At 43.8% G+C, this 26,417-nt stretch overlaps 4 protein-coding genes and 2 non-coding genes across 6 annotated transcripts; 4 read left to right on the top strand and 2 right to left on the bottom strand.

The window, feature by feature from the left end:
- Nucleotides 1-37: 37 nt before the first annotated feature.
- Nucleotides 38-2,809, bottom strand: LOC143425965 (ATP-binding cassette sub-family F member 1). The gene is made up of 5 exons (XM_076899060.1): nt 2,352-2,809; nt 2,056-2,281; nt 1,328-1,973; nt 1,070-1,248; nt 38-995 (listed from the first exon to the last, which is right to left on the bottom strand). Exons 1-5 carry the CDS (start codon nt 2,702-2,704, stop codon nt 501-503), a joined length of 1,899 nt encoding a protein of 632 aa, XP_076755175.1. The 5' UTR covers nt 2,705-2,809; the 3' UTR covers nt 38-500.
- Nucleotides 2,810-4,221: 1,412 nt separating this feature from the next.
- LOC143426017 (adenylate kinase 8) lies at nt 4,222-6,252 on the top strand. The gene is made up of 9 exons (XM_076899122.1): nt 4,222-4,357; nt 4,420-4,516; nt 4,608-4,700; nt 4,762-4,898; nt 4,984-5,161; nt 5,237-5,361; nt 5,428-5,537; nt 5,610-5,781; nt 5,892-6,252. The coding sequence occupies exons 1-9, from the start codon at nt 4,229-4,231 to the stop codon at nt 6,156-6,158; spliced, it is 1,308 nt and encodes a 435-aa protein (XP_076755237.1). The 5' UTR covers nt 4,222-4,228; the 3' UTR covers nt 6,159-6,252.
- An 8,981-nt stretch (nt 6,253-15,233) lies between these two features.
- On the top strand, nt 15,234-15,340 carry LOC143426560 (U6 spliceosomal RNA). Its single transcript, XR_013102168.1, has one exon. It is a non-coding gene; the product is annotated as a U6 spliceosomal RNA (small nuclear RNA).
- A 2,483-nt stretch (nt 15,341-17,823) lies between these two features.
- On the top strand, nt 17,824-19,519 carry LOC143426025 (uncharacterized). The gene is made up of 3 exons (XM_076899131.1): nt 17,824-18,152; nt 18,649-18,979; nt 19,085-19,519. Exons 1-3 carry the CDS (start codon nt 18,083-18,085, stop codon nt 19,353-19,355), a joined length of 672 nt encoding a protein of 223 aa, XP_076755246.1. The 5' UTR covers nt 17,824-18,082; the 3' UTR covers nt 19,356-19,519.
- Nucleotides 19,520-23,573: 4,054 nt separating this feature from the next.
- On the bottom strand, nt 23,574-23,646 carry Trnam-cau (transfer RNA methionine (anticodon CAU)). Its single transcript has one exon. It is a non-coding gene; the product is annotated as a tRNA-Met (tRNA).
- Nucleotides 23,647-23,968: 322 nt separating this feature from the next.
- LOC143426545 (zinc finger CCCH-type with G patch domain-containing protein) lies at nt 23,969-26,416 on the top strand. Its single transcript, XM_076900107.1, has 9 exons — nt 23,969-24,125; nt 24,262-24,471; nt 24,567-24,647; nt 24,715-24,855; nt 24,921-25,063; nt 25,140-25,318; nt 25,395-25,664; nt 25,741-25,920; nt 26,006-26,416. The coding sequence occupies exons 1-9, from the start codon at nt 24,075-24,077 to the stop codon at nt 26,302-26,304; spliced, it is 1,554 nt and encodes a 517-aa protein (XP_076756222.1). The 5' UTR covers nt 23,969-24,074; the 3' UTR covers nt 26,305-26,416.
- Nucleotide 26,417: the final 1 nt, after the last annotated feature.

Below are 26,417 nucleotides of genomic sequence, written 5' to 3'. Positions count from 1 at the left end.
TTTTGTTCAAACATAAAGTAGATATTTATAATACAAAATACAGTTCCGCGTGTATAGAACTTTGAAGACTTGATTAATGCGTTCAATTATTATTGCGATGAACTATAATTGTTTCACTTAGGAAGTTGGCGAGTATTAAAATATATTCTAATTTGATATATATATATATATAATAAATTCCATTAGAAACAATGTCTTCTATCTTTTGCTATTACATGACAATTATAGTTCACATTAAAATCTCTATTACAATTTCATATTTGAATCCTATCAGACATGATATGAGCTTTGAGAATCTCGAAGCTCGAATCAAATAACATTTTACATTCAAAATGTAATTAATAGTCGTATTTAAAGTTGACAATGAAAACGTAGCGGCCTAATCATAGGAAAGAAGCTGATACACAAAAAGCGTTTAATAGATCGAACAAGTGTTTGTCTGAAAGGATTGGATCTTGCAGATCATGGAAAAAAAAATTTCTCCTACAAAGCAAAAATGTTCATTGTAGAACAGCAGCGTTCGCAGCTATACTTGGATTGTTAATAACTTCTCCTAAACTTTCCAACAATTCTTTCCTATAATCATCGAAGTCTCCGTCAATTTCGTTGATCTGCTGATTTTCGATCACGTATAAGCAACATTCCGTATCTCTGATTAATCGTTCATCGTGAGATACTATGATAACACCTCCCTTATATTCGTTAATAGCATCAGCCAAGGCATCGATAGATTCTATGTCTAAATTATTTGTCGGTTCATCTAAAATTACAACATCGGGAGCATTTAAACACAATTCAGCCAGAGCGACTCGCGCCTTTTGCCCTCCTGACAAATCTTTCATTTTAATCGTGTGTGCATGTGAACTAAGTCCAAATGTTCCTAATTGTTTTCTAGCTTTTTCATATGGCAGATCAAACAAACGCATTAGATATTCTGCCGGTGTTTCCTCAGCAGTTAGATGTTCGCCAGAATGCTGGTCGAACTTACCTATCCTCTAAAAATCATAAAACAATTTAAGTATGAGACCCTCATTATTCAAATAACAATAAAACAAATATTTATACTTACTAATCGATGATTCTTAATTAGTTCCCCTTTAAGTGGGTCTAAATCACCGGTTAATAATTTCAAAAATGTTGATTTACCGACTCCATTAGGACCTACTATAGCTATTCTGGAACTTAAGTCTATACCGAAATCAACCTCAATGAATAACGGTTTTTGTCCTTCGTATGAAAAAGTCACATCTATAATAAAATATTAATTTGTAAATCTACTTGTTTATAACACAGAACGATATAAGTATAAAACGTATCGATAACATACTATGAAGACCAAGAATTGGTGGTTGCAGTGGGGGTGGGTCAGGAAAACTAAATTTCACTATGTACTCTCTAGGTTTTTGTAACAATTCCGTAGGTGCATTGTCGTCTTCTTGCTTTTGCATTTTTGTTCTATTCTTTTCTTGTTTTCTAGTTAAAGCTTCTTTTTGTTTCTTCTCTGCTTGTTTCTTACTTTGACCAGAAGCTTTTAAATCCTTAAGTCGTTTCTCTTGTTTTTCATATGCTTTAATCATTTCTTTCTTTTTCTGCTCATACATCTTCTTAAACATACTATAATTCCCCTTGTAATAAAATAACTTTTGTTGGTCTAAATGGATTATGTCTGTACATACATTATCTAAGAAACTTTGATCGTGGGAAACAATAAGCAAGGTTTTCTTCCAAGCTTGAAGATAATTATCCAACCAAATAACAGCATTTAAATCTAAATGATTTGTAGGTTCATCGAGCAACAGTAATGTTGGTTCTAAGAAAAGAGCTCTAGCCAGAGAAACACGCATACGCCAACCACCAGAAAAATTTTTTGTTGCACGATTTTGCATAGAACGGCTAAATCCTAGACCAGCTAAAATTCTTCTAGCACGTGGTTCTGCAGAATCTGCACCAATAATTTTTAATTCTTCGTAAACCTATGACAAATACACGTTAAAGTATAGTTCATTATGATATTTAAAATATATCTAAAGTTACTATGAGAAAATAATAAACCACCTCTTGCAATCTGTTTTGGACAGAAGTATCGCCTTGTTCTACCAGTTCTTCTAATTTTTTACACTCTGCCATTAATTCTGTACATTTTACATCAGCGTTTAGTACAACTTCCACAGCTGGTGTATCGTCGGCAATAACTTCTTGTTCACAATATAGAACATCGATATTAGGTGGAATAGCGAAAGCTCTTTTCGCGATGTGACGAAGTAATGTAGTTTTTCCATGACTGAAAGAGGAATTGATACTGAGAAAACTGAAATTATATATTTTTAATTAAAAGTCGAAAAGATGCATACCCGTTTGGTCCTACCAAACCGTAACGTCTGCCTTGTGCAATTAACAAGCTGGCATTGGTAAACAGTTCTTTTCCTTTGGCAGCAATACTGAAATTGTCCACCTTAATGTCAACAGCATTTTCTAATTGTTGATTACTGCGCTGCTGAGTTTGAGTCTGAGAAACCGTAAAATTACTCTCGAGTTCACTATGACCCTGACCACCGGCCTTGGTTAACAGTTCCATTGTTTTCTCATATTCTTGTTGTTTTTTCAATTTTTTCTTCTCCTTGTGCGTCAGCTTTTTCCCTGTTTCCTCCACGTCCATTTCGGATATCTTTTTCGTAACATCTGATACGCTTTTATTGCTTGACATACTGGAACGTGCACCCGAGTCCCTAACCTCAATATTTCACACTTTCTCGGCAATGGTTAGCAGCAAGGAAAAGGACAAAAACACGTGGCGCCATCCAATCTTTCGCATACCTTAGCAGTAACATATTTCAGTAATTTTATAAGTACAGAGGTGTGTACCTATGTTCGATATTCGTCGAAAAATGCAATATATAAAAATTAATAACATATTTTTATAAAAGGACAGGAAGAAAGGATTAATTAAAATACAGGTAGATTGAACAATTCATAAAAAAGTGTTATTCAAAATATACATTCGCAAATACAACTTTGTCACAGTAAGAACACTGTGATATTATTTGCGCTGCGTGACATTACTTCCATAGTAACTACGTCTGCACTTGTCGATGGTTGTCATGGCACGTGGTAACACCACGTTCTAGGCCATCAGCATATCACACCTGTTATATATTAATTCAAGAATTCCTTTTTATTTATTTTTTTTTTAATATATATTATTTATAAATAATACAAATATAAAACGTCATACGGCGCAAGTGACATCACAATGTTTTTACTGTGACAAAGTTGTCTTGTCGGGATGTATATTTCAATAGTTTTATTCTAATTTATTTTATATTTGCCGCTTTAGAGGTAAGAGAGAGAAAGATATATAAGAAAGCTATAGGAAAGAGTGAGACTAAACTACTAAAGAACTACTAGCGCCATCTCTTGGAGGAGTGCTGAAACTAGTCGGTAATTAGTTTTAGTACTTTCCGCAGAGATGGCGCTAGTAGTCCTTGAGTAGTTCACTTCGCTGTCGATAACGATGTGCGACCAGTTTGAGCACTTTTCACAGAGATGGCGCCACGGATTCTCGAGTAAGGTCGGTAGCAATTGTCTCACTCTTTCTTATAGCTGTCGTATATCTTTCTCTCTCTTATCTCTAAAGCGGAAAATATAAAATAAGTTACAATAAAATTACTGAAATATACAATGAATTACAATAAAGCTACTGAAATATACAAGAAATTACACGTGATGCGCTGGTGGTTTTTGAAGTGCTATGTGATTTGCTCTGTTGTCTAGGTATGTATAATTAGATATTGTTACCTGTAGCATGAAGTGAACAATTGAAACAAACACATTGGATACGATAAAGAATATTTACAGGAGAAGACAATTTTACAGTAACATAATCTTTTTTATTCTTTTATTGTATAAGATGGCGGGTTTACAAGAGGCAGAGAATAGAGCGCGTATCAATAATGCAAAATTTCTAGCGTATATGGAAAAACATCGCATATATGAATTATTTCACGTAATTAACCTACATATATTACAAATAATCCCTGGTAACATTTAATCAATATCTCTAAGTGTAATGTTTACAGGAAATGGCGACTCAATTGATGATTCAAAAACCCGATGATCATTTAGTATTTATGAAGCAATATCTTCCACTTGCTGCGAAAAGACTTGATATTGCCAAAATCATACTAATTGCTCCTCAACACTTCGGTACAATTACGTAGTTTTCTGAAATATGCTTCAGATTAAAAGTAAGTATTCTCTGTACACAGACAAAATGAGCTTGGCCAAGGTTCTTCAGGAAGAAGTAGGTGTACAGCCTCTGACCTTAAAGGATCTTCGCAAAGCTTGCTCTCAGAAAGACGTAAGCGAGAAATAGATACGTAAGTCTTTTTTTTCCCACCAGAAACGAATTTCATTTCTTAGGATACTTGTCGTTGCGAAGAATCGGAGGATCTCGCGCATGCTATGAAACAAATTTTAGAAAGCGGTGTTCTGCATGAATGTGGATGGGTACTTGTTGGTAAGAATACCGCGGATAAAAATTTACAGCGCGACTTTAAAAAGAAGCAGCATCTTTTTAATTTGATCGTTAAGTCTGATTTGCCGTCTAGACTTACCAAGAACGAGAGAAGAAGCAAGAATATTTCAACGTGCGGGAATAATTCCGACACATGCGATACAACTCGTAGTTTCAAGTGAACCTGGTAAAAACATAGATGACTTGTACACTTATTCTAGATGAGTGTGTCACGCTTTTTCTTGTAGAAAACTGGGAAAATGTTTGCACCGATATCGCTTGTCAACACTCTTGCAATCCGAGACATATCTCCAATGGTCCAAAACATCGCCGTTTCTTAAGAAACTTGCGAGATTTATGTGAAGTATATGCGCATTGTTTAATCGTTAGTTAAACTCTTCATCAAAATTTCTGTTCATAATTAAATTATGTAATTACGTTTAAATGGAAGTGAAAAAATTTATATTAAGGAAGTCGAAGTAGGTATTAGATCTATGGATGAGCTTGGGAAAGATTGTGCGAAATTGGCGAGAAGGAAGAAACATTGCGGAGCACCGTCACTTTTTCGCATTGCGCTCATTGGATCTAGAGGATCTGGTTGCACCACGTTAGCAAGATACTTGGCCGAGCGATTTAATCTCGTTCATAGTAATCTTAATCCGCTTTAGTTTCTAATTGGTCGATAATTAGTAATAATCTATGACAAATTATTACTTATTTTAGTCGATTATAATTATATCGAAGAGCAGGCGCGTTTGCAGCAGAATCCCTTAGGAGAAATGTTTCGGTCGTTCGAGTATAAGTGGGGTGAGAGACCCAAGCCCGAAATCAGAATTCAAATCGTTGAAGTACGATAAGTTTAACCACAACAGCCCCTGATCTAATACTTGCAGTATAATATCGTGATTTTTCAGAAACACATACGCGGGTACGAGTGTTTAAGGAGGGGTTGGGTTTTAACTGGATATCCAAAAACGGTGGAAGATTTTAAATTGTTAGATTTAAGTCTCACGCCACCAAACAGGTAAAACAACACGGAGCAAGTGTCTAAAGGTTTACTTTAAATTCTGTACATTAAACCAGAGTAATATTCCAGAGTAATATTCGTGGAAGCAAGTGGTGACGTCTGCAGAGGGAGATTGCTCAATCGTCGTTATAATATTATCACTGGGAGCAAGCACCATTTGTCGACGTCGAATTATGTCGCCAATGACGGTTGTAAACTAGGAGTGCATCCTAAAGATTTCAGACTAATCGTCGAACGAGATGTAAGGAAATGCTAACAATTGCGACTAGCGTGAACAGTTGGATTCATACACGACTGATTAAATCTTCGCGTTTTTACCCGTGACTCTAATCGTTGTATAAAATACTACAGCTGCAGGAATACGAAGAGAGTGTAGCTGATATGATGGAATATGCAGGAGAATCTTCCGTAAAAATCGATGGAAACGAAGAGGAAAGAATCGTTCGTGAAAAAGTGGAAGCGAGTCTAATGTGTCCACCTCCACCTTCGCAATTAAGGGTACCGAGAGCTCCACCTACGATCGATCCAATGTCCATTGAATTTAATCCTTTCGATGAACCAGATTCCAGCGTGTTTGACAATATACGCGCCCCTGAACCGACGTACAACTTTATTTAAGCTAAATGGCTATTGATCCTGTTTCACCCTCCGCGAGGGTAGAAAATTGGTTGCTCCTAGTACGTCCTGTTATCCTGGCATGCAAGGCATCCCATTTTCGCAACGTCATAGCAATTGACATCCCGCATGGATCCTTTGACGCCATCTAATACATGAATTTGACGCTTTATTATTATCTTTCTAATTTAAAACGCATCGTTGTTTAAAATTACGTGCGTGGAAATGAATTTCGAGTGAGATTAAAAGTGATGAAAAGTAGATACAGGTATGCATATGTTTAACTTTGATATTAATTAGAAGTTGATGTCCTTTTGCGACAATTCAGTCCGCGAGTAGTAGAATCAACGATGACGTGGACGCTACGTCAGCCGGTTTGCTTGGAGACCGCACCGCGGCTAGTATCTCAATGGGGAAGTGAACGGTATCTTGGTAAGGGAAGGATAAAGTTGATTTAAAGGGTATCGCACACCTACATTAATGAGGATAATTGCCTCAAACGCGAAGCATATTTCCGGATCAAGGTTGTATAGGGTAAAATAGGTCGCACGCGGTTACAATGCGTAGCTAGAACTTGCTACAAGGGATGAAACCCTGTCTACTTTACCCGGTGGTTAATAAGACTCTTGTCTTTTTGAGGAGAAATTTGTTAAATTACATTTCGCGTTTTTAGTATTAGGAGAGTACACCGTACGAGTAGTAACTATCATCGAGTCATTTACGAAAATCATCCTCGAAATAATACTACCCTCGAGCATAGATATTTCCGCCTATTATAGAAAGGTTGATCGAGTAGAAGAAGTTGATATTATATTTAAATAGTTAATCAAATAAATATAGTTATTGTTTATAATTTTGCATCGCTATAACGATAATGTTGGTTTAGAATCGCATATATGTAGCTATAGAATTGCTCGGTCTGGTTATCGATCGGAATCAGTTTCCGTGGAACCGTGTCGACACCGGAAGGAAACAGGAAGTTGGATCTTAGGGAAGTAGACTTGAATGGAGGTAAGGTACAGGAAAGTTCTAAAGAAAGAATAAAAAAAACAGTGTTCGATGAATCCCAGCCTCGTTACAGCGAGAAAGCTTCCAACGTGAACATTGAGATGACGTCAATGCATACCACTTTTCGCAGCAATCTTGGGGCACAGTTTTCTGTGAAGATGATCTTTGAATACAGATGATTCTTCTATAATTCAAGAACACTATTTCTTAGCAATTTTAAATTGTTTACCCTCCAAAAAGGTGATTTTTATTTTCTGTTCCACCGATAACATACACGAAGCACTCATAAATGAATTCTGTACAGGTTCTCGAATTAGTAAACCATCGACACGCATGGATGATAAAGATACACCGCAAGCTAATAGAAGGACTTCAAAAGGCGAAATAAGCCCCGATATCAGGATAGAAGGAAAAGAGCGAAGGGTGGCAGGATGACTTTGATCCTTGATATTGTCCTACTGGAAAACCTGGAATCCTATCCTCCACGAGCGTCCAGAGTATGCATTGAAAATGAAGCGTATTCCTTTCTATTCCCTAACCACCATACACACACTGGAGCATTTTTTTCCAGCGGAGCTGCAGATGCATTAGGTTCGCATAACTTCGCAACAATCTCCTCTACGAATCAATCGAATCCATCAGGGTCGTGTCAGTTTTTATAGGATTTAAAAAATATGCACAGCCTTACTTCTTAAACTGTCCTTAAAATACTGATAAATTAATGATACTGCGCGATGTTTGAATTTTTTATACTAACATCTTGCAAAATACTCACTGCGAGATTAAAAAGTATAAATGTTTCTGCATTTTTTTTTGCAGTGTCATTTTATGTAACGTCACGGCCCTGGAGTTCATCCCCCATTCGTACCCCAGTTACCAGAAATAACATTCATCGATAAGCGAACGTGCATTGCTTTCGTCAACGCGACGACACGCGCTTGTATCTTACAAACATCCAACGGCAGTAGGATATCATGCGAACTGGTACATCGAGGTCGAACGGGTCCTCTTCAAGATCGTCGAGACCCGGGCTTCCGCGAGCTTGCGAACGTCAAGCATTCCATCGATCAGGACCTCATGCAGGACGGAATTCTCTCCCCGACGAACGAACAAGAGGGTTCCTTTCCCTTCGAAGGAGCACGGCGTCCCTCAAGACTCGTCAATGTCCTGTCACTCGTCAACTGCGTGGCGCCAGAAGCATTCGCCTCACCAGGACCTCATAACTCGGGAACGGGATCCTCGGGAGTTCCTGGATTCCGAGTTCAGGGCTGGACTCGTATTCAGCGGCAGGTAGGATAACAGGATGTTAGTAACGATTTACTATGGTGGACATCGCGTCTATCCGCGTCTCTCGATTCCTGGAAGATCGTCGAAGTAAGAATGTGAAAAACACGAAAGAAGCCTTTCATTAGAAACGAGGAGAAGAAAAATGGAACCGCCCCATTAATTCCAATACGTACCATTCTAGACTCTATGGAGTACGAATAAGAAATTAGGAAAAGAAAAAAAAAGAACGGAATGAGGCGCAAGTTATCTCGCGCTCCTTCTTTGTACAGGTTTATTATTTTTTATCGAACATGCATCGTCTTCTGTACATCTTAATTTGGACCGTGTATCACAGGCGATCATAAAACGAGTCGCGCATGCCACCGAAAAAAATTCCAGATATTCGGATGGATTTCCGATAACGGGTTGTAGCTATACGTATATACCGATGTGTACACCGGACGCGGACAGAGTACGCTTGCCTCTCTCTCTGCCGTACTATCACGGTGAAACAAATATTGATTCGGTTCAATCGACACGTCGCGAAATTACCTGTCTTTCGTGCCATTAATGATTGAACGGGTACCTCGGAACGAATAGGCTGTATTCTACGCGGAATGAGCTAAACGATTGGTACACTCTGACGGTCGTCGTTTACATAGAAAAACCGTTTCGCCGACTATAAAGGGAGGCTTAAATTAAAAGTTTCAACTGGGTCGAAACTTTCATCGGAGTTCCGAGTAGCTGGGTTAATGTCAAAGCGGTAACAGGATTTATTTCAATTTGAGCTTCAAAGCGTAGTCTTGCCTGCCCATCAGGATACCAGCCGAGAGGTAGAGTCAGGCGTTTCTATTATTCATCCACCGACAATTGATCGAACCGAGTGATCGCGTGAATGCTCGACAGCTACTCCTTTAACCAATTCGGTTACACGCTCTGTTTCCAATCTTCAGCGAAATAATTTTTCGTTCGTTCGACATTAATTTGTAGCTATTAAAGACTGCTCACCGTTAACCGTCAGTAGAAATAACGCGTTTTCTAGCATTACTGGTTTCGTACACTAATCCAAAAACTACCGATGATTCAATTTACTTCGCGTAGCCAACCAGGTGAACTTCCGGCAATGTTAACGAAGACTCGTCCATAGAGAGCATAATGGTATCATACCCGCGAGCGTGGCTAGTAATTATCTCGACGAAGAAAGTTGGTAGACGATGTTCCACGAGCACCGATACAGCTAAAAGTATCACCGAGTTATCGTTCGAGAGAAACAATGTTCGCGCGACGGTGTTGGTGCATTCTTGCCTCTTAAAACCCGGCAGCCTCTGGGCGTTTAAGTCCTCAAACCGTTCTAATTGAGGTTCCTCCTCGTTACCGCGAAAGAGTTACCGGAAACAATGGTCGGAACAAGTAGATGACAATTGCACGTAGCAAGCATCCGTGTTAACAAAAGCGCGGCTACCAGCCCTCGTTTTGGCCTATCTCGCTCCGTCTCCTTCTTGCTCCTCGTCCAGCTATTGTTCTCTTGCCACCGCAACGAGCTTCAGCGTCAGATAACGAGTAACGAAGCATCCTCCGCGTCTCTCGACGTATCGAGACAGCTAGCCTGAAACGGTCCCCGAAATAACGGACTATAGTAATCCTGTGGCGAACAGACGCGACGAAGCCACTGAGGATCAACTTGCCGGAAAACTGCACGAATGTTCTCCATGGTGCGACGATCACGTGCCATGTTCATCGAGCGTTTAATTCGTTCAGTTTCGAACAATTCATCGTTTATCAATTCTCTCTCTATCTCGACGAGTAGATCGATCGTCGGAAATGATCGTCATCGATAACGGTGGCCTGTTAATCCGTAGACAACGAGATATCCGTGCAATTACCGTCGAACATCCGTAATTATTTTAATGATCGCGGCGAATCGATAGCCTCGAAAGTCTGGCCGACGAGTTTCGCTTTACGAAACTAATTTAATTAGTACTTTAAGCATCGCGCACGCGGTCGGTGATAATAGAAGGTGGAGGGGCACGATGGCGGAAGGTGGTTTGGGGGACGCGAAGGGTCAAGCTATCGGAGGAATCGTTTCGCGCAACAGCTGTTAACGATACAATCAATTAGCTGTACGCCAGAATTTTTAGAGGAGAAGCGAGGTCCGTGAAAAGTTCCCTACCTAATTTCGCGAGAAAGGGTGAAGGGACGAAGGAAACGGGAAATGCTCTGGACGAACGCGGCAGGGACAGAGGGCCTCGCGGAGTTGGACGGAAGAAAGGGAGAAAAAACGCGAGCCGAAGCCGACTCCGCGGAGAGTTACTCGCCTCTCATTTTGCTCGAGTGCTCTCGCGAACAAGGAAACATTTCAATTAATTACTGCGTAATTAAAATATGAAAAAGTAGTCATTACCCCGCGTTTCCACGTCGGTTACTTGGACAACTTTCCTGCTCGTTGGCCCCCTCCGTCTCCCTTCCCATCCGATCTTCCCTTTCGCTCTCTTCGGCTACGGCGTTCGGTAAGAATCGCTCCACGGTCCCCACACTTTCCACCCCCCCCCATTTTCTCCTTTCCATTTTGACCGGCCCAACTTTCGGTTATCCCGTTCTCTTCTTTTATATCGTCGGCACAGATAATCCGTGGACGCGCGAGCGTACGCTCTCGTATACGTGCGAGTGTCGCGCCCTCGTCATCGTGGGCATTAATTATGCACGTGTCAGGTAACCCCCGAGTGGTTACCGGATAAGCAGCCTGCTAGACGCGCGTCGTGTGCATCGTGTACATGCAGAAATAAACACTTTTCCGGGGCATACTCACGCTTGACCCGTCACCCATGAAGACTCCGTCGACGGTCTCCAGGCGAACTCGTCGCGAAACCTTGCTTACATCTTCATCAAAAGGCTCGAAAAGCGATTCTCATTACGCAGAACATGGTCGTTCGAGATATCCTGTGAAAACTTTAACGAACGGTCCGGTAATCGATACGACGCAAAGTCGTGAGTTTGCTCGCAACATTTTGAACAAATCCTACATAATGTAGCCTGTCTGAAACGTGTACAGTGAAAGGTGAAAAATCGGAGGGGTGCATCGATTAAGGATCCAGATGTGGAGAGTCGATGAGCGATTCGAGGGACGGAAAAGCGCGTTCGCGGAGGTGGCTTTCCGTCGCACGGTATAACAGCGTCAAGTAAAACGGGTCGAGCTGTTGCAGTCGTGAAAATAAGCCTTAATCCGTTGTGTTAGCCCTGCTGCGAGGAGATCGCTCGTTCCGGAGAAGCAGGAGTGGCTCCGTCGGCGAACCCCCGCCCGCAACACGGGCGCTAACTTTGCAATCTCGGTCGAATAATCCGTCGGAAAACCCCGCGGTTACCTCGGCAACGATCTGGCCTCTCATTGGCCCGCTGGGTATTCTACCGACTCTCTCCTCTCTCCTCAGACTCTCTCGTTCTCTCCTCCGCCGCGTTGTTACCTATCTTTCGTTCCATCACCCTCTTCTAGCGATGGGACTAATTCCATTAGCGTTTCGAGGATTGCGCTCTCAATGGTAATAGAAGGATGAGAGTAATCCTGTTCTTTTTTCCCTGCTACTTTATCGAGCAACAGTTGAAATAAAAAAAATCTCCTTTTTGCTACCGTGAAACTCATTATCTTTAGTCTTTGGCGATAAAGCGATAGAATTATTAGGGGATGGTATCGGTGATCGTGAATTTGGCTCCTTCGATTAGCTGTAAATCGAATCCTTTTAACGCGAAGATGTTAACAAGCGTTCGCAAGATAGCTGGTTGCAAATAACACTTTTAACGTTATCGATATTACTCGCGAGGGTGTCGCATCTATCACTATCTCTGTTCTCCCTCCATCCCGTTTGAAATTCTCCTCGTCGCTCCTACCTTCTCCACTCCCGTCCCGTTCTCCCTGTTTCTTATTCGCCGCGATGGTTTTCGTCCATCTTCGTTCGCTGTTCCCTCCCTCGGGTTTCTCACGGCAAACTGCAAAGCCATCCCCACCGTGTACACCTAACCTTTAGTCGCTGGTTTCCCTTGCTCCTCCCGACCGGCACTCCCCGGCGCACTTAGCCCCGTGGTTAACTTCAATGAGCGGATAACAAGCCACCCCTCGACTTTGCCCTGTAATATTCACTCGTATAAATGGACCCGCGGCTTTGTCAAATCAACTGTCGCTTGTAAACAAGCAACCCTCTCTCAACGTCGATGCTTGCCGCGCGAATCTACACCGTCTTCGCGGTATCTTCGCGACACCCGTCCACAAATTTTAAGGTCCACCCCTCCGCCTCTGGGAGATCGTTCTCCGTGGTCAAATTTCTAGTAACGCGACCGACTTTTCTCGTCTCTATCTCTCGTTTTAAACTCGATTGAAACCGCTCGGATGGTACGAGCTGGAAGAATGACGACGAAAAAGAAATTAAATGCAAAGAGCGTTCACTCTGCTGCGTTTGAATAAGTGTAATTCGTAGTCGCGAATGGGGGCTACGATCCAGGCTATTTCCCTAGCTTTCGATACGCGAAATTAACGAACGATTTGAGAACCTTCGCGAGAATTCACGGGTTATTAATTTGAAGGGAAGATGATTCCCGATAGTCATGGAGGGTATTATTCGTAGTCGTCACGCGAGGGAACATACTCGTTTAATTCCTTAACGAGAACGTGGACGTTTCGGTGGAATCTCGTTAGAACGTGAAACGAACGGGGGGGAAGGGACGTTCTCCCGATATCGAGGGATGGTTCGCGTCGTCTCGCCGAGTGCCAAGCATTACCGTAACGTAAACGAGCCAATCAGCCGGCTTTGTGCCGACAATCATCCTTTGATTATACGGCACTTAGCTCGAAAACAGGGTCGCGATTCTATCGGACGATCATTTTCGTCTTTGACAAAATACCAGGGAGATCGAATAAATCGCGCAAAAACAGCTACGCCTGAAATAACTCGTGAACTCATCAATCGCAGTCAGAATCGAGTTCTTTAAATTTGTGACGGATGGCTCGTGGTACGCGTGCCTATAACTCGAGCAGGTGATCCGTGATCCGAAGGGACTGCAATGAAATTTGGCGAGCAGAGATTCTCCTCGATGAAATAATAATCGTTCGCATGGGCTGGAAAAAATATTGGAGTTTCGTGCCCGATGGAATCGTGGTGTTCGCCATGGAAACACACGCGTCGAAACTCGAAAGTGGCCATGGGGTAAGAGGTGCCTTGTACGAGGCACTGAAGAGTCCGCAGTTATAGGAGGCGAACAAACAGGGCCGCCTTTCAATCGTAATTGGAACCGCGGGAGCCTGACCAACGTCCGTGTTCAAGCACTCTTTTTCCCATAACCATCATTCTTCGAGAGTGTCTCCTGCTCTGCGCGAAAGAAGAAACACAATAGGCTGTATATCCGCGGCCCACTGTATTCTGCCAAATTTTCGCAGTATCCTCGAGCGAACTTCGCGATTGTTTCTACTCGACGAACCGATTTCCTAACGAATACGAGAGAGAGAGAGAGAGAGAGAGAGAAGGAGTTCGAGAAATTAGAAAAAGTGTAAAGCGTACAAGTGATCTCGTAGCGATAAAACATTTTGCATTTTCGCGTTCGTGCGTAACGGCAACGGAGATCGGGTAAATTGACGGGATTCTAATTCTTCTTCTTGTTCCGCGAATGACGCGGCTCAATGTCTTGCAATGCAATGTGTTGTTAACGGAAGACGTATAGAAACGATAAGGAGTAACTGAAAGGAAAAGTATAAATGAATGCCGGTACATTCGAGGAGAAACGAAAACGTATACCACCGGGAAGGCCTCTTGCTCTGTTTAACTGATGAACTCGTAGAGATGGTCTTTCATCTTTTCCTTTTATTCCCGTGCATTTTTCCACGAGAGGGAAACACTGCTCGAATCGCTTCTTTATTCTCTGTACCGCCTCGAACCGCTTGGGAATCGACCGTTTCTTTCGGCTAAAAAAATGCTCGACCGGGAGAAAGGAATTCAGTTTAAAACAGGAAGCCACAAAAGGGGCGGATTCGATGTACGAAGCATCAAGCGAAATTGTTAGTCGGAGTAAACAGAATCGTTCCTTTCGATCGCACCTTTTTTTCCATCGATGGGAAACGAGCTGGCTTCCCTCTCGTTTCTTCGTTTTTTTTTTCTTTTTTTTTTTTTCGCGAATACGACGCTGAACGGTGCCGCTGCGCGCAGAATATTCAGATCGACAGTTATATTCACACGCGTGGTCGCACCTCAATGGATTTTGCTTTTGCCGCGATTGTTAACGATTTCGAAGCCCTCGCGGCATCACGGTTTTGATCCGGCAGCCCTTCGCTCCTCCGCGGCTCCCACTGTTCTAAATCGCTCCACCGTGATCCTCTCCACTGTTTTTTCAACCCGTATTTACCAATTCGCCTCGACTCGATCGACAGCCGCGACTTTCCATTATCGATAATCATTCAGGCCCGGCAACTTTCCACGAATCAAACATCGTTTGTTCTCACCCCCTTCATTTACAGTCACACCCCTCCACAGAGAAACCTTTCGCGAATAATTACGATGCTTTGTTTTACCCGACACACTTGGAATCGCGTGTAAAAATATAATTGACGCGCCAATACGGCTACAAACTCGTACAGGAAATAAAATAATATCGCAAGAATTGCATCTACGCGCGTGAAGTTTCAAGGAACGCTAATACGCGTCGCGCGACTCTTCCGATTCAGCTAATAACCTCTAGATGGCGCGATCCTTTAAATCGACACGAATATTTCTCGCAAGTGATTACTTTCCTACCTTTTTCTATATATACAAGTTTGTCGAAGAGACAAGTGTACTTGCTTCGGCAGTACGTATACTAAAATTGGAACGATACAGAGAAGATTAGCATGGCCCCTGCGCAAGGATGACACGCAAAATCGTGAAGCGTTCCACATTTTTTGCAATTTCTCGCATAAAATATCATAACGAACGGTAATTTAATTTTTATCAAACGAAAGTACAGACTACTATTTTCGCGTCGTTGTTAATACTCATCATTTTCGCCACAATTGCTGAAATCGTTTAACCGATCCTGATATGCAACGAGTAACGAGAAGTAATTGAGCGCGTTTCTGTCTCTAATCCGCTGCCGATCCCCCCCGCAAGATCGAAAAGAGATATTCACCCCTAACTCGAATCCTATTTGTCGAACGCGACCAGAGGTGGCTGCATCGAAATGAAATTTCGTCTCCCACGGGAGAACAAATATCGCAAATTACCGATAACAATCACAGCCCAGCGGGGCATAGATTTCGAAGTAATCCGCGTCTAACCCTCCACCCTAATTTCTATATTGATTTACCATCGTGCAAATCGCGACAGATGCGATCGACCGTGACGGCGGATGTGATAGCGATTGGCACAATTTTCTGAGACGGTAATTAACGCCTTCGGGGGAGAACGATTGTTATTCTAATTCGATGGAGAGAGGTGTGCGTGCCGCGTCAAAAATTGTCTCGTAAAGGAGCATTGCTCGTCAAAGTTATTACGAGCGTCTTTGTTTTCGCAGCTTTGCACCACTCAATTTATCCCGTCTTCATGCATTTATTCCGCCGTTTGCGCCGTTCCGAGGCCCTTTTCCAGCGAGCACGAAGAAGACGGCCAGCCGCTTTGCTGCCCCTTGAATTAATCCCCTGCATACGTTAATTCTAATGAATTCACAAACGCGCCCCGTCGTGTCCGACTACGGGGCTACCATCGCCGAGGGTTTCGCTTACAGGTGCCAGCACGCAAACTCGAGGCCACGAGGCGAGCCATTAAAATACCACCCCGTGTGCACACCGACGTTCCTTCCTCCTTCCGCGCATCGACACGGGGCCTCGCATTTTATGCGACGCCACGCGACGTCGCGTTGCCGAAAATTGCACGTACCAACCCCTTCTTTATTATCCGTTCCGCGACCGATCGATAGGCTAAATATTTATTTATACGTTCTACTAATTGCAATTTGCTAAATATACGCGAACGCGTTCGTAGAAAAAAAATAAATAAATAAAAAGGAGTGTAATTCAGAAAATTCGTTAATTAAGCAACGCGAGGGAAACAGGAGGTCGACGAACTGTTTGCGGTGTAAAAAGGAGTGGCTGTAAGGCGTGGAGGCGCGGTTCATCGTGTTCGTCCCGTTTTTATTCTAGATCGACGGGAATCCAGCGTGGATGATTTCGCGGAACGTGAAATATTTAGGTATAGAAAGCGGCGGATGCGGGTCCATAGAGGTCGCACGAATGCCTCCGGAAGGTAAGTAGCGACGCGGTGAATAGACTAACGGGGTGCTGGCAAAAGCACCGGGAACCGAGAAAAGGGAGTGAAAGGGGATAGCCGGTGTCGAGGATTGGTGGTTTCATGCATCATGCATATTTACGCTCACATACTAGCTGCGGGAGGATGACGGAGCGGCCCGACAAGGGTTCAGCAAATTGCGAGGACCGTATTTATGCAAATGCCCGCGTTCGTTTCGCGCTGCAGCTAGCGCCACTTTTCCTTACCGGCGTTTCGCCCAGCAAATTGACTTCGTTAGAATCGAGTCGGAATATTTCGATTCTGTAGACGCGTTCTTGAAAACAGACCGCGAGAACAAAGAGCGTGGCAACGGTCGAACGAGGGGTTAGTAAACAGAGATCGTGGCGAGAGTGAAAAAAGTTGGCGGATAGAGAATTAAAAAATCTCGGGAACGAGATTTATCTCGACGCGAGTAGGGGTTCTCTCTTTGTACCGTTTGCCGGTGACTCGCGGCGCGGAAAAGCCACCGGCGGAAAAGAGAGAGCGCGGGAAAAACGCGGCCGTTAAGCCGCCCCCGGCGAGAACAATCTCGATATCGCGGCGAACGACGCGTTCTCTCTATATACCATGGAGAAACGTTTCACATCCAATTTGTTCCTCTCGTTTCGCGGTAATCGCTCGCCAATGACTTTCTCCCCCTCGTTTCCTCGTTCTCGGAGCTCGATGCTCGCCAGGCCGTGGCTTACTCGCGAAGCGTGCACCAAAATTCTGCCGCCTACGTACCACTCGGTTCTCGGTTGCATCTCACCCGTGTTCCCCAAGGGTTGCAGCGTGAGCCAACCCCTTTTGGGCTGGCCGCTATTTTCCACGACCAATCGACGTCGAGCAGCCCCGACTTCCACCCCTTAGCGGCGAGATCGCTCGTCCAATGAACGTACGCGAGCGGCTACGGAGCGGGGTGACACGGCACAACCATCCCCAAAATGGCTGCGAAATCGCGCGAGCATTAGGCAGCCCGTTCAAAATAAACGGGCGGATTAATTGGAGCGGGGTGACGCGGGACTTGGTCGGCGCAACCCCTGGCCTAACTCGCGTGGTAACACTACCACCGCCACCCCCACTTTGGTATTCAGCAACGTGCGCTCCTCTCAAGGAGAATGACGACGATACCAACCTCGGACAGGCATATCCGGTCATCCCCCGTGATCCTCGCCGACGCAGAACGACGCCGGGCGTCTGCAAGTTAGCATGAAACTCGAGCCATCCGTTGTTGAGGTGTTCTCGCGCCGACAGACAGCTGAGCGAAAGCTGTTTAGCAATTTGTAAACGCATCGCTGCTTTTCACGATCGTTCGCTTCGTTTTGTTCTGTTCCGTTTCGTTTGGTTCCGTTCCGTTCCGTTTTGGTTTTCGACGAAAGTGTGATGATGCAGGAGCACAAGTCGTTTCTCATAAGGGATCTTCTGGGGGATGTTCTGTCCGAGCGGGTGCACGGTGAGTTTCGCCATCCAGATAGCAATATTTTCTCACGTTTCTATAATACTGACTTTCATCGATCGATTGTTCCCATTTTTGTTCGCAATCGCAAAAGTCAGCCAGTTTTAGCGAGCGCTAACGAATCCCAGCTGTACACCCCCCGTACTCGAATAATCAACAAAATCAAGGTTTTTATTGCGCGCAATAGCGGTCGCGTGGCTTGTCGCTAGGATCCTCCTCGTTACACGGTACCCCGTGGCGCGGCTCCATTATTTTTAGCCAAGATTCACAGCCCCAGGGGTGTCCGGATCCCCGACAGGGTAGTGCCCCATTAACGGCAATCCTACAGATGGTAGGATTCGTTAGCTCTCGTTAGTCCGAATATTCATCGACGATTATCGCGTCCCACTCTCGATTGGCCAATCGAGACCAATATACCTACCGTCGCCCGTAATTGAGAACGTTTACTATCGAATCTTTTGAGTTTGAATCGCATGATACTCGATTATTTCAGAAGATTCAGAAGACGATTCGGCGGTTCATTCGGACTCCGAGGACACAATCGACCCTGGAAGTAGTCCATGCGCGCGACTAGAGAGCCCTCCGCCAGCCCTGTCACCGTCGCCGGCCCCAGCGACTTCCGGCAAGACCTGCGGCACAACTAGCGGCCCTCCAGGTGGCCGGAAACCCAGGAGAAGACGAACAGCCTTCACCCACGCTCAGCTTGCTTACCTGGAACGAAAATTTCGATGTCAGAAGTATCTAAGCGTCGCGGATAGGAGCGACGTCGCCGACGCGCTCTCACTATCGGAGACGCAGGTCAAAACCTGGTACCAGAACAGAAGGTCGGTGTTTTCTTTGTCTTCCTTTCTCTTTCTCTTGCATACTTCAATTCCTCGCAAATATCTAAACATTCTCCGATGATTTCTGAATATAATCTTTGTCCGCAGGACGAAATGGAAGCGCCAGAACCAACTGCGATTGGAGCAGCTTCGACATCAAGCGACAGTGGAAAAAGAACTGTTGGTACGAGGCGTCGGTCTTCACCATGGTAGCATAGACGCCTATTGTCCACCATACAACGCACAAACCCAAACTCAAAGCCATCCACCACCGCCACCGCCGCCACCCGCACCCTCGACCGCCTCGACAGCCGCGTTCCTCTCGACGGCAGCAGCCCTCTTTCGAAACGTCACCTACGTTCACGGATGTCCCCTCTAACCAGGCCTTACGCCGCGGTTCCAGGATCGTCTCTGCTTTCCGGCCGCCGGCGTCGGCAGCCTGTCTCTCGCTAAAGGATCATCTTCGACCGATTTCGAATCGAAACTACCGTCGCTGACTGGTTCGTTTAGACTTCGAATTCTACATTGTGAGTCGCCACTGTTAACAGCCGCGTTGGTTGCTGGATCATTGCATCGAATTCATCTCTGCCGCGTATCTCGTTGCGTTATCCGCCTGGCCGTCAAGAGTCTCGCGACCGCTCGAGATACGTCCTGGTGTAAACGCTGGTCCCGCGTTGCCGTTTTCACAGTGAAGTGCGTAAACTAATACAATGTAAACGTAAAACGGGGGACAAATTAATATAAACTCGTTCGCGTTGGCTGCGCTCACGACAACGATCCAGATCGACGATCCTCGACCATCCCTCGAGATGGCGAGCCGTTTCTCGTGTCTATTCATGCATGCGGAACTGTGTACATATGTAATTACGAAGTTCGTCGGTAGTCATAGTCGGTTTTGCTTTCACCACGTGGAAACGAGGAGAAAAATTAACGAAATCGTCGGGAAGTCGAGGCTTCCCGCGAGTTTTCGCTTGTTCCAGTTTAGCTAATTAATCGTAAGCGTATCGGACGCGTGTCAAACACATTCGGTGTCTGTTCGATTTGATCGGAACGAACCAACCGATGGTTGAGTCGCGCAGAGTCTAGTTGAGTCGGTAGAGAATCGAATTCGTAGATGTGTCATAGAGTCTTAGATAATTGTAACCGGAGTGAAGAGGGTGCGAATGACGTTGGCTCAATATGTGCAATGTTCTCGAGCAGAAGTGCTACCGTTCCCAGCAGTCGCTGGCCGATTTTCATTTAGAGATTTAGTTCGTTAACGCTCACCGCTGATAATCGATCGCTATTTCCAGTTAGCCGACGACTTTTCGTCGTTCATCAAGAATTCTCTTGTAGATAAATAAATTATTATCGAAAAGAACCGTCGTCTTATGATTGCTCCTCTCTCTTAACTTTCTCACGCAGAACAGCAGTTTTCTTTACCTTCGAAATTCGTTAATTCGCGTCGTATTTAATTGTGACGATCGCGAGGTATACAGAGAGTTTTCTTCCATCGCGTAGACTTTTGATATCGTCAAAGAATCTATGTAGATATACGCGTAGAGGCGAAAACGGAGGTTTTTTTCCTTTTTTGTTTAGGCAACAGTAACGAACCCGTAACGGGAAGACCAATTCGCGCGTGACAATGGGCACGTGGCCAGAAACAGCGATTCGCGAGCCCTGGCTGAAAGTAATTGGCTGAAACCGATACAAGTCGAGTGCCGGTGCCACTCGTGGCTGGAATTGGCTGGCGAATTTAATTGAACGGAATCGACGAGAAGGAGAGATAGAGGGAGAGAGGAAGAGAACGAGAAAGGGAAAAGAGAGATCGGCCGCGATTGTCGCGATGATTTTTCGCGTACCGATCGCGCGGACTCGACTGTTAATTGGAGGAGAAAAGAGAAAATCGAGAAGGGCCCCGGAGGAGAAGAACAAAAAGTGTACGATCTCTTTACACGGATCATTTGACTGCATTAAGCGGATTTCGAACGATCCCACGGGATGTCGTCGTTAATCACTTTCCTTTGCCCATTGAACACTCTTTACGGGAAATTGAGTTTTTCTGAAATTTCTCTCTCTTCGAAATTGACTCGAATTTCTCGCATAATCGAACGCGAATCCCAAGAAGCGGGGAAACCTAGGAGAAGGGGCTCGTAATCGGGGCAAAGGCGCGTGGAAAGTTAAAAGGACTCGTATAGAGTGGGAGGACCTTTCGTTTGATGAGAAGAGAAATTGTTGCGCGACGACGAGGACAAGTCGCGTACCTCGCGCTCGTCGGGGCTTTCTCCACGAGTTATCCCGTGAAAACGACGAAGAAAGAGGGAAGTCAGAATGGGTGACGCTCCTTTCGTATCCATTCAGGATGAATAAAGTAGGAGACTCTCAGCGGCTGCTCCTCGAATAATAAAAAAAAGGGAACGCAGATGCATCTTGCCGAGCGTGAAATCACGCGAGTGAAGGAAGAAATTCTTGCGACCCCCCATTTTATCTTCTTCTGCTTCTTTCCGTTCGCGACGCGGCCATCGCACCGCCCGCCGAGGAGACCACGAATCCCTCACGCGTAATTACTTCGTCATAATGAATAGCATATTATTCGAAATAATTTCCTGCCGCGCGTATTGTCGCCTCTGATGTTCCTTCATCTTCTCGCGCGTTTCTAATTTCGCCTTTTAACGCGTTCTTAAATTGACTCACGTGTCACGAGCATCGACGCAACGTTCTTTTTCTTTTTAAAGAGTAACGAGAGAAGATTTCGAGAAGGCGATTGGGTGGTGATCAGAGAAATCGAGAAGTAATTGGTTTCACGAGCGGTGAGAAAAGACGGACACCGATCTGGTCTGGTACGTTCGAGTGCGTTTCAATCGCATAAACGCCCTGTTATTGCTTCTACGCGAGGCGACTATTCTGCGTTGAAACGGCCACGATCAAGGATCTCCTGGTGGATCTCGGGCAAAGAGTCGCACAGTCAGGGACTCGAACGAGGTATCCTGGGACAGAAGAGAGGCAGCCTCGCGTGCACTCGGCCACGTGCGTATTGTCGTTGAGCGAATAACCGTAGACGCGTGTGCATACGTGAGTAAGGTCGTGTTGGCACTTGGACACGCGCTTCTTATCCCTCTTCAGTTTCACGATGCGTGCCGCCCTCCTACCCTTCGAGAGCGGCGTCGTTAAATACTTCACGGAGAACCGTCGGAAGAGAGAGGAGAACCGATCCGTGCATCTTCGAAATCGAGCTTTTCTTCTCTGTCTTCTCGAGAAGACAGGATCGAAGTAGCAAAAGAAAGCAAAAGATAGCCGTGGACGGCGATAAATCAAAAATGAGCAAAAGGGGTGAGGTGAACGCGAAAAGGAGGAGAGGAAGGACGAAGAAAGCGAACGAGGCTGGGCATTTCTAATTTTTCCGAGAAAAAAAAAAGCAGCGGAGTAATTGCTGGAGAAACCGTGGAGGAGAAAGGGGCTTGGAAGTATCGAAGGGCGGGGAGGAGGGCAGGACGGCTGACGAAAAGGGATCGCGAGTCCCGCGTTGGTGGAAGGCAAAAAGCAGAAGTAAAAGGGGAAGGAAGATGGAATCGCGAGCAGAAAGGATGAGAGCGGAGGAAGAGAGGAAGCGAAAAACAGAGAGAGGCGAGGGTAGAGGGTGCAAGGTGCAGGGTGCACGGGGGCAGGGCCGAGTGTAACGAAGCTCCGACTTTTTAATTGGAATATATTCAGAAAGCGGAACGCCTTTTCATCGCGGGGCTCGATGTACTGAATACGGCCTGAATCAACGCGGAATCAACCGCGCTTGCAACGAGCCTGCTGTGCACCTGCAAACCGGGCCGCGTCTCTCTGCATTTATACGTAACGGATGCATAGCGTCTGCATAAAATAACCCGCGAAAACGCGGATCCGCCTCTCTCTTCTCCCGGCCGCAACTTTTTCCCTTTTCTCTCATTTTCTGCCACGGCTCGCCGATACCCACGGGCGCATAATCACCCTGAAAATACGATAAGTGCGAGCAAACCGAACAATCGCTGTTTCTCTGCGATACGTGCTGGAAAAGCGTACACGATCAATTTAACGGGACGATACCCGTTTCGTTGACCAGCGAAGACAAGGCGTGACCAAAGAACGCGTCGTTTTTCGTGGATTTATTCCAGGGGGAGGGTCGCAACACCTATCCGCCGTGCGAACGCAGAAGATACACCAGCTTCAGCTTAATGGGCTGTTTGCTTGCAAATTGTGGTATCGCTAAAGGGCAGCAAACAATTCACAACTCGTTTTAACTTCCACGTTTCAATTCCAAGAAGCCTCGAGTCCCTCCGGCGAGTGTTACATTTGCATAATTGTCTCTTGCTCCCTTTCTCGTTCGTAAAGTCGCGCGTCGACCCACCCACCCCACGCGGTTCTTTCTCGCATTCGATTCCATACCAATTTATCATTTCTTTTTCGCGGCAACAATTTAATGTTTGCTCGCGAACATTGCATTTATCGTATCCTTGTGAGTTCTGCTTATTCGCACGTAAAATACTGAAAAAATATTTTACGGAGAACGAGCGACGCAATTTTTATCGATTTAACAGTGGTAGGGGAGATACCGCGAAAAATTGATTCGTATACGATTAAGAAAAAAAGAAACTGCCACGGGTGAGGTTCGAACTCACGACCTTAAGATTATGAGACTTACGCGCTGCCACCTGCGCTACCGTGGCGTTGGGTGCTGCCACTCTCTCCGCCAAATTTCCCCCGATTATTTGGGTACGTATGCACGTATACAATTATATTTGTAGCGCGTCTAATAAATTAATACTGTAAATACGTCCAAGGTTTTATTCTCAACGCTGTAAACTTTAAGCCTACATATATATATAGAAGATTGTTAAGCATTGGCTATTTATTTCGTAAGTAATTGATAAAAATCCAACTGAGATGTCGCCACGTAATGGACATTGTTGTTTAGGGTTTTTAAACTGGGTCGTTTTAATATTGGTACCGACACTTGGCTACGATCGTTAAATTATAGAGAACGGAAAGAGTATCCGAATGTAAACTACTCATGTAATCTGTCAAAACTATTTTTCGGAAGTGTACTGCTTCAATTATTCGTAACTCGGTAAAGGATTAGACAACGCAGGATAATATGACAGACGCGGAAAGTTTGAGGGAAGCGATCGCACAATATGAACAACAGGTATAGATAAGAGTTTATATTGACGTTTTACGAGCAGATAATATAACCTTACGTGGACAATTGTGACGCGTATCTGTTTATTCATTTAAGATAGTAAGCTTAATTTTTGTTTCGTAAACATTTATTTGCGTATTAGTTAGCTCAAGTTCAGGCAACCCTAGCCGTGACTACGCAGGAACCAGATAGAGAGAATTTGTTAAGTTTACAATCAGACATACAAGAACTTATTACGTTAACGAAAGAAAGCTTACAAGGTGTCGAAACGTCCAGCGAAGATTTAGATGACGATGATGATGACGATGATGACATCGATGATCCGTTGGCAAAGGAATATGCCTTGTTTAAGGTAATTCTTTTTTCTTTCTTTTTTCAAGCGATCAAATTGTATAAAGTCAGAGAAATAAGAATCGTATGACATTTTCTTTGATGTAAATTCATTAGGCAGAACTGGAGAAAACTTCAAATGACTCTGAGAGTAATGAGCAGGATAAACAAGATGACGGAGCTTCAAATAACATAGAAGTCAGTATGCAAGTATTCTGTAGGGAATAGATATGACACAATTATACGGTGCAAGTTCATCTTGTAGGAAGAGTTGAGGCAGCTTGAAGGCATGAAATGTAGAGCGCCTCATGGTAGCAGTTGGGGAGGCATTGGTTATCATAATGCTATGATATGCTCTGTTCATCGCAATGATAATATGGGAATAAAAAATATGCAAGATATAAAGGTAGAGAAAAGATTAATCAGAAGTAGAGTTAAAATGATCGTTAATAACTGTAAACTATCGTTTAGGTCAGAGTGTTATTTCTAAATCCGACGCATAAAGAAATGCTTCCTTGTCCTTATTATTTGGATGGGAAATGTAAATTCTCCGATGAAGATTGTAGATTCTCACACGGAGAATTGGTACCCTTATCTAGTATACAAGAGTACAGGTAAATCGATCGATGGTTAATTAACATAAGACATGTATACAAAACGCAAAGGCACGTATGGTATCCCTTTTTGCAGAGAACCCGATTTTCAAAATATAAAAATGGGTAGTAGAGTACTGGCCAAGCAAAGTAATCAATTATGGCATAGGTGTGTTGTACTGAAGATGCCAGAGAAGGAAGGAGATTTGTATAGAGTTAAATTCGAAGCAAATGGTAACATTACAGAAGTTTTTTTGCCAGATCTCTTACCTCTTGGTACGTATTGTACAAAATAATTATACATTCGAATTTAATCTTTTTAAATATTTATTTCACGTACTTTTTATCAAAGGTGACGCAGAATTGGAAATGTCAGATACGTCTGAGGATAGTGATAGCGAAAGCGATTCAACGGGATACTTTAAAGAAGATATAGTTCATAAATCGGTTCTTACGGTAGAAAGTAACGCACCATTAGGAAACTGGGAGAAACACACACGTGGTATAGGTAGCAAATTAATGGCTCAAATGGGCTATGTAATTGGCACTGGTCTTGGAAAGCATTCAGATGGTAGGGTAGAACCAGTTGAAGCAACAATACTGCCAGCTGGTAAATCTTTGGGTACGTCTATATATTACAAACACGTATCAATGTATATCTGGACAAACATTCCAAATAAAAGGAAAATTATTTTTAGATCATTGTATGGAATTGCGTGAAAATGCTGGTGGAGATGAAAATCTATTTTCCGTAGAACGTAGAATGCGAAAACAGCAACAAAAATTAGAACAACAAAGGGAAAAACAGTATCAGAGAGAAAAAGAGCGAGAGCAAAAAAATGTATTTAATTTCATTAATGCAACCATAGGTGATAAACGTACGTTAGGAAAATATTATTATATCATGTACTACGTGTTATGTGTTGAATGTTGCCCTAAGTCTGAGTAAACAATTCTTTCCAGCTAAAACCGAGTCGCAGAACAATATTTCGAAAACTAAAAGTAACCTTAAAACAGAATCAAATCGGCAATTAAATGTAGCAAGCTTGCAAATTGGGGAAAATATTTTAAGATTAGAACGGGAATCGATGAAATTGAAAGAATCATTAGCAAGGCATGCGAAAGGAAGCGTTCATTATAATAACATTATACTGAAGTATAACGAGAAACAAACGGAACTTATTGGTTTAAGAGCATCTGAAAAAAGTATTGCTGCTGAACAAGACCAACGGAAGAACAGGGCAAAGTTATCAATATTTTGATGTACATATATATTTACGATGTTAACTTTCTACAAGAAATTAACACTCTTATATACAGTATCTATTAATACCTGTAAGGAAATATAAGTAAATAAAACTTACAATATAATAAT

This window comes from Xylocopa sonorina, chromosome 8, assembly GCF_050948175.1.
Source record: "Xylocopa sonorina isolate GNS202 chromosome 8, iyXylSono1_principal, whole genome shotgun sequence".
NCBI classification, from domain to species: Eukaryota; Metazoa; Arthropoda; class Insecta; order Hymenoptera; family Apidae; genus Xylocopa; species Xylocopa sonorina.
This window is presented reverse-complemented; position numbering and strand designations above follow the sequence as displayed.

Bases quoted from the DNA above. Each gene is read 5' to 3' on its own strand.
- LOC143425965 (XM_076899060.1), bottom strand. From the start codon at position 2,704: ATGTCAAGCAATAAAAGCGTATCAGATGTTACGAAAAAGATATCCGAA. The intron at 2,282-2,351 runs GTATGCATCTTT...TTCCTCTTTCAG, and splicing joins GGTTTGGTAGGACCAAACGG to TCATGGAAAAACTACATTAC. The intron at 996-1,069 runs GTAAGTATAAAT...TATGATTTTTAG, and splicing joins TAATTAAGAATCATCGATTA to AGGATAGGTAAGTTCGACCA.
- LOC143426017 (XM_076899122.1), top strand. From the start codon at position 4,229: ATGCTTCAGATTAAAAGTAAGTATTCTCTGTACACAGACAAAATGAGC. The intron at 4,358-4,419 runs GTAAGCGAGAAA...TTCATTTCTTAG, and splicing joins AAGCTTGCTCTCAGAAAGAC to GATACTTGTCGTTGCGAAGA. The intron at 4,517-4,607 runs GTAAGAATACCG...TTTGCCGTCTAG, and splicing joins ATGTGGATGGGTACTTGTTG to ACTTACCAAGAACGAGAGAA.
- LOC143426025 (XM_076899131.1), top strand. From the start codon at position 18,083: ATGATGCAGGAGCACAAGTCGTTTCTCATAAGGGATCTTCTGGGGGAT. The intron at 18,153-18,648 runs GTGAGTTTCGCC...CGATTATTTCAG, and splicing joins TCTGTCCGAGCGGGTGCACG to AAGATTCAGAAGACGATTCG. The intron at 18,980-19,084 runs GTCGGTGTTTTC...CTTTGTCCGCAG, and splicing joins ACCTGGTACCAGAACAGAAG to GACGAAATGGAAGCGCCAGA.
- LOC143426545 (XM_076900107.1), top strand. From the start codon at position 24,075: ATGACAGACGCGGAAAGTTTGAGGGAAGCGATCGCACAATATGAACAA. The intron at 24,472-24,566 runs GTAATTCTTTTT...TAAATTCATTAG, and splicing joins AGGAATATGCCTTGTTTAAG to GCAGAACTGGAGAAAACTTC. The intron at 25,319-25,394 runs GTACGTATTGTA...TTTTTATCAAAG, and splicing joins GCCAGATCTCTTACCTCTTG to GTGACGCAGAATTGGAAATG.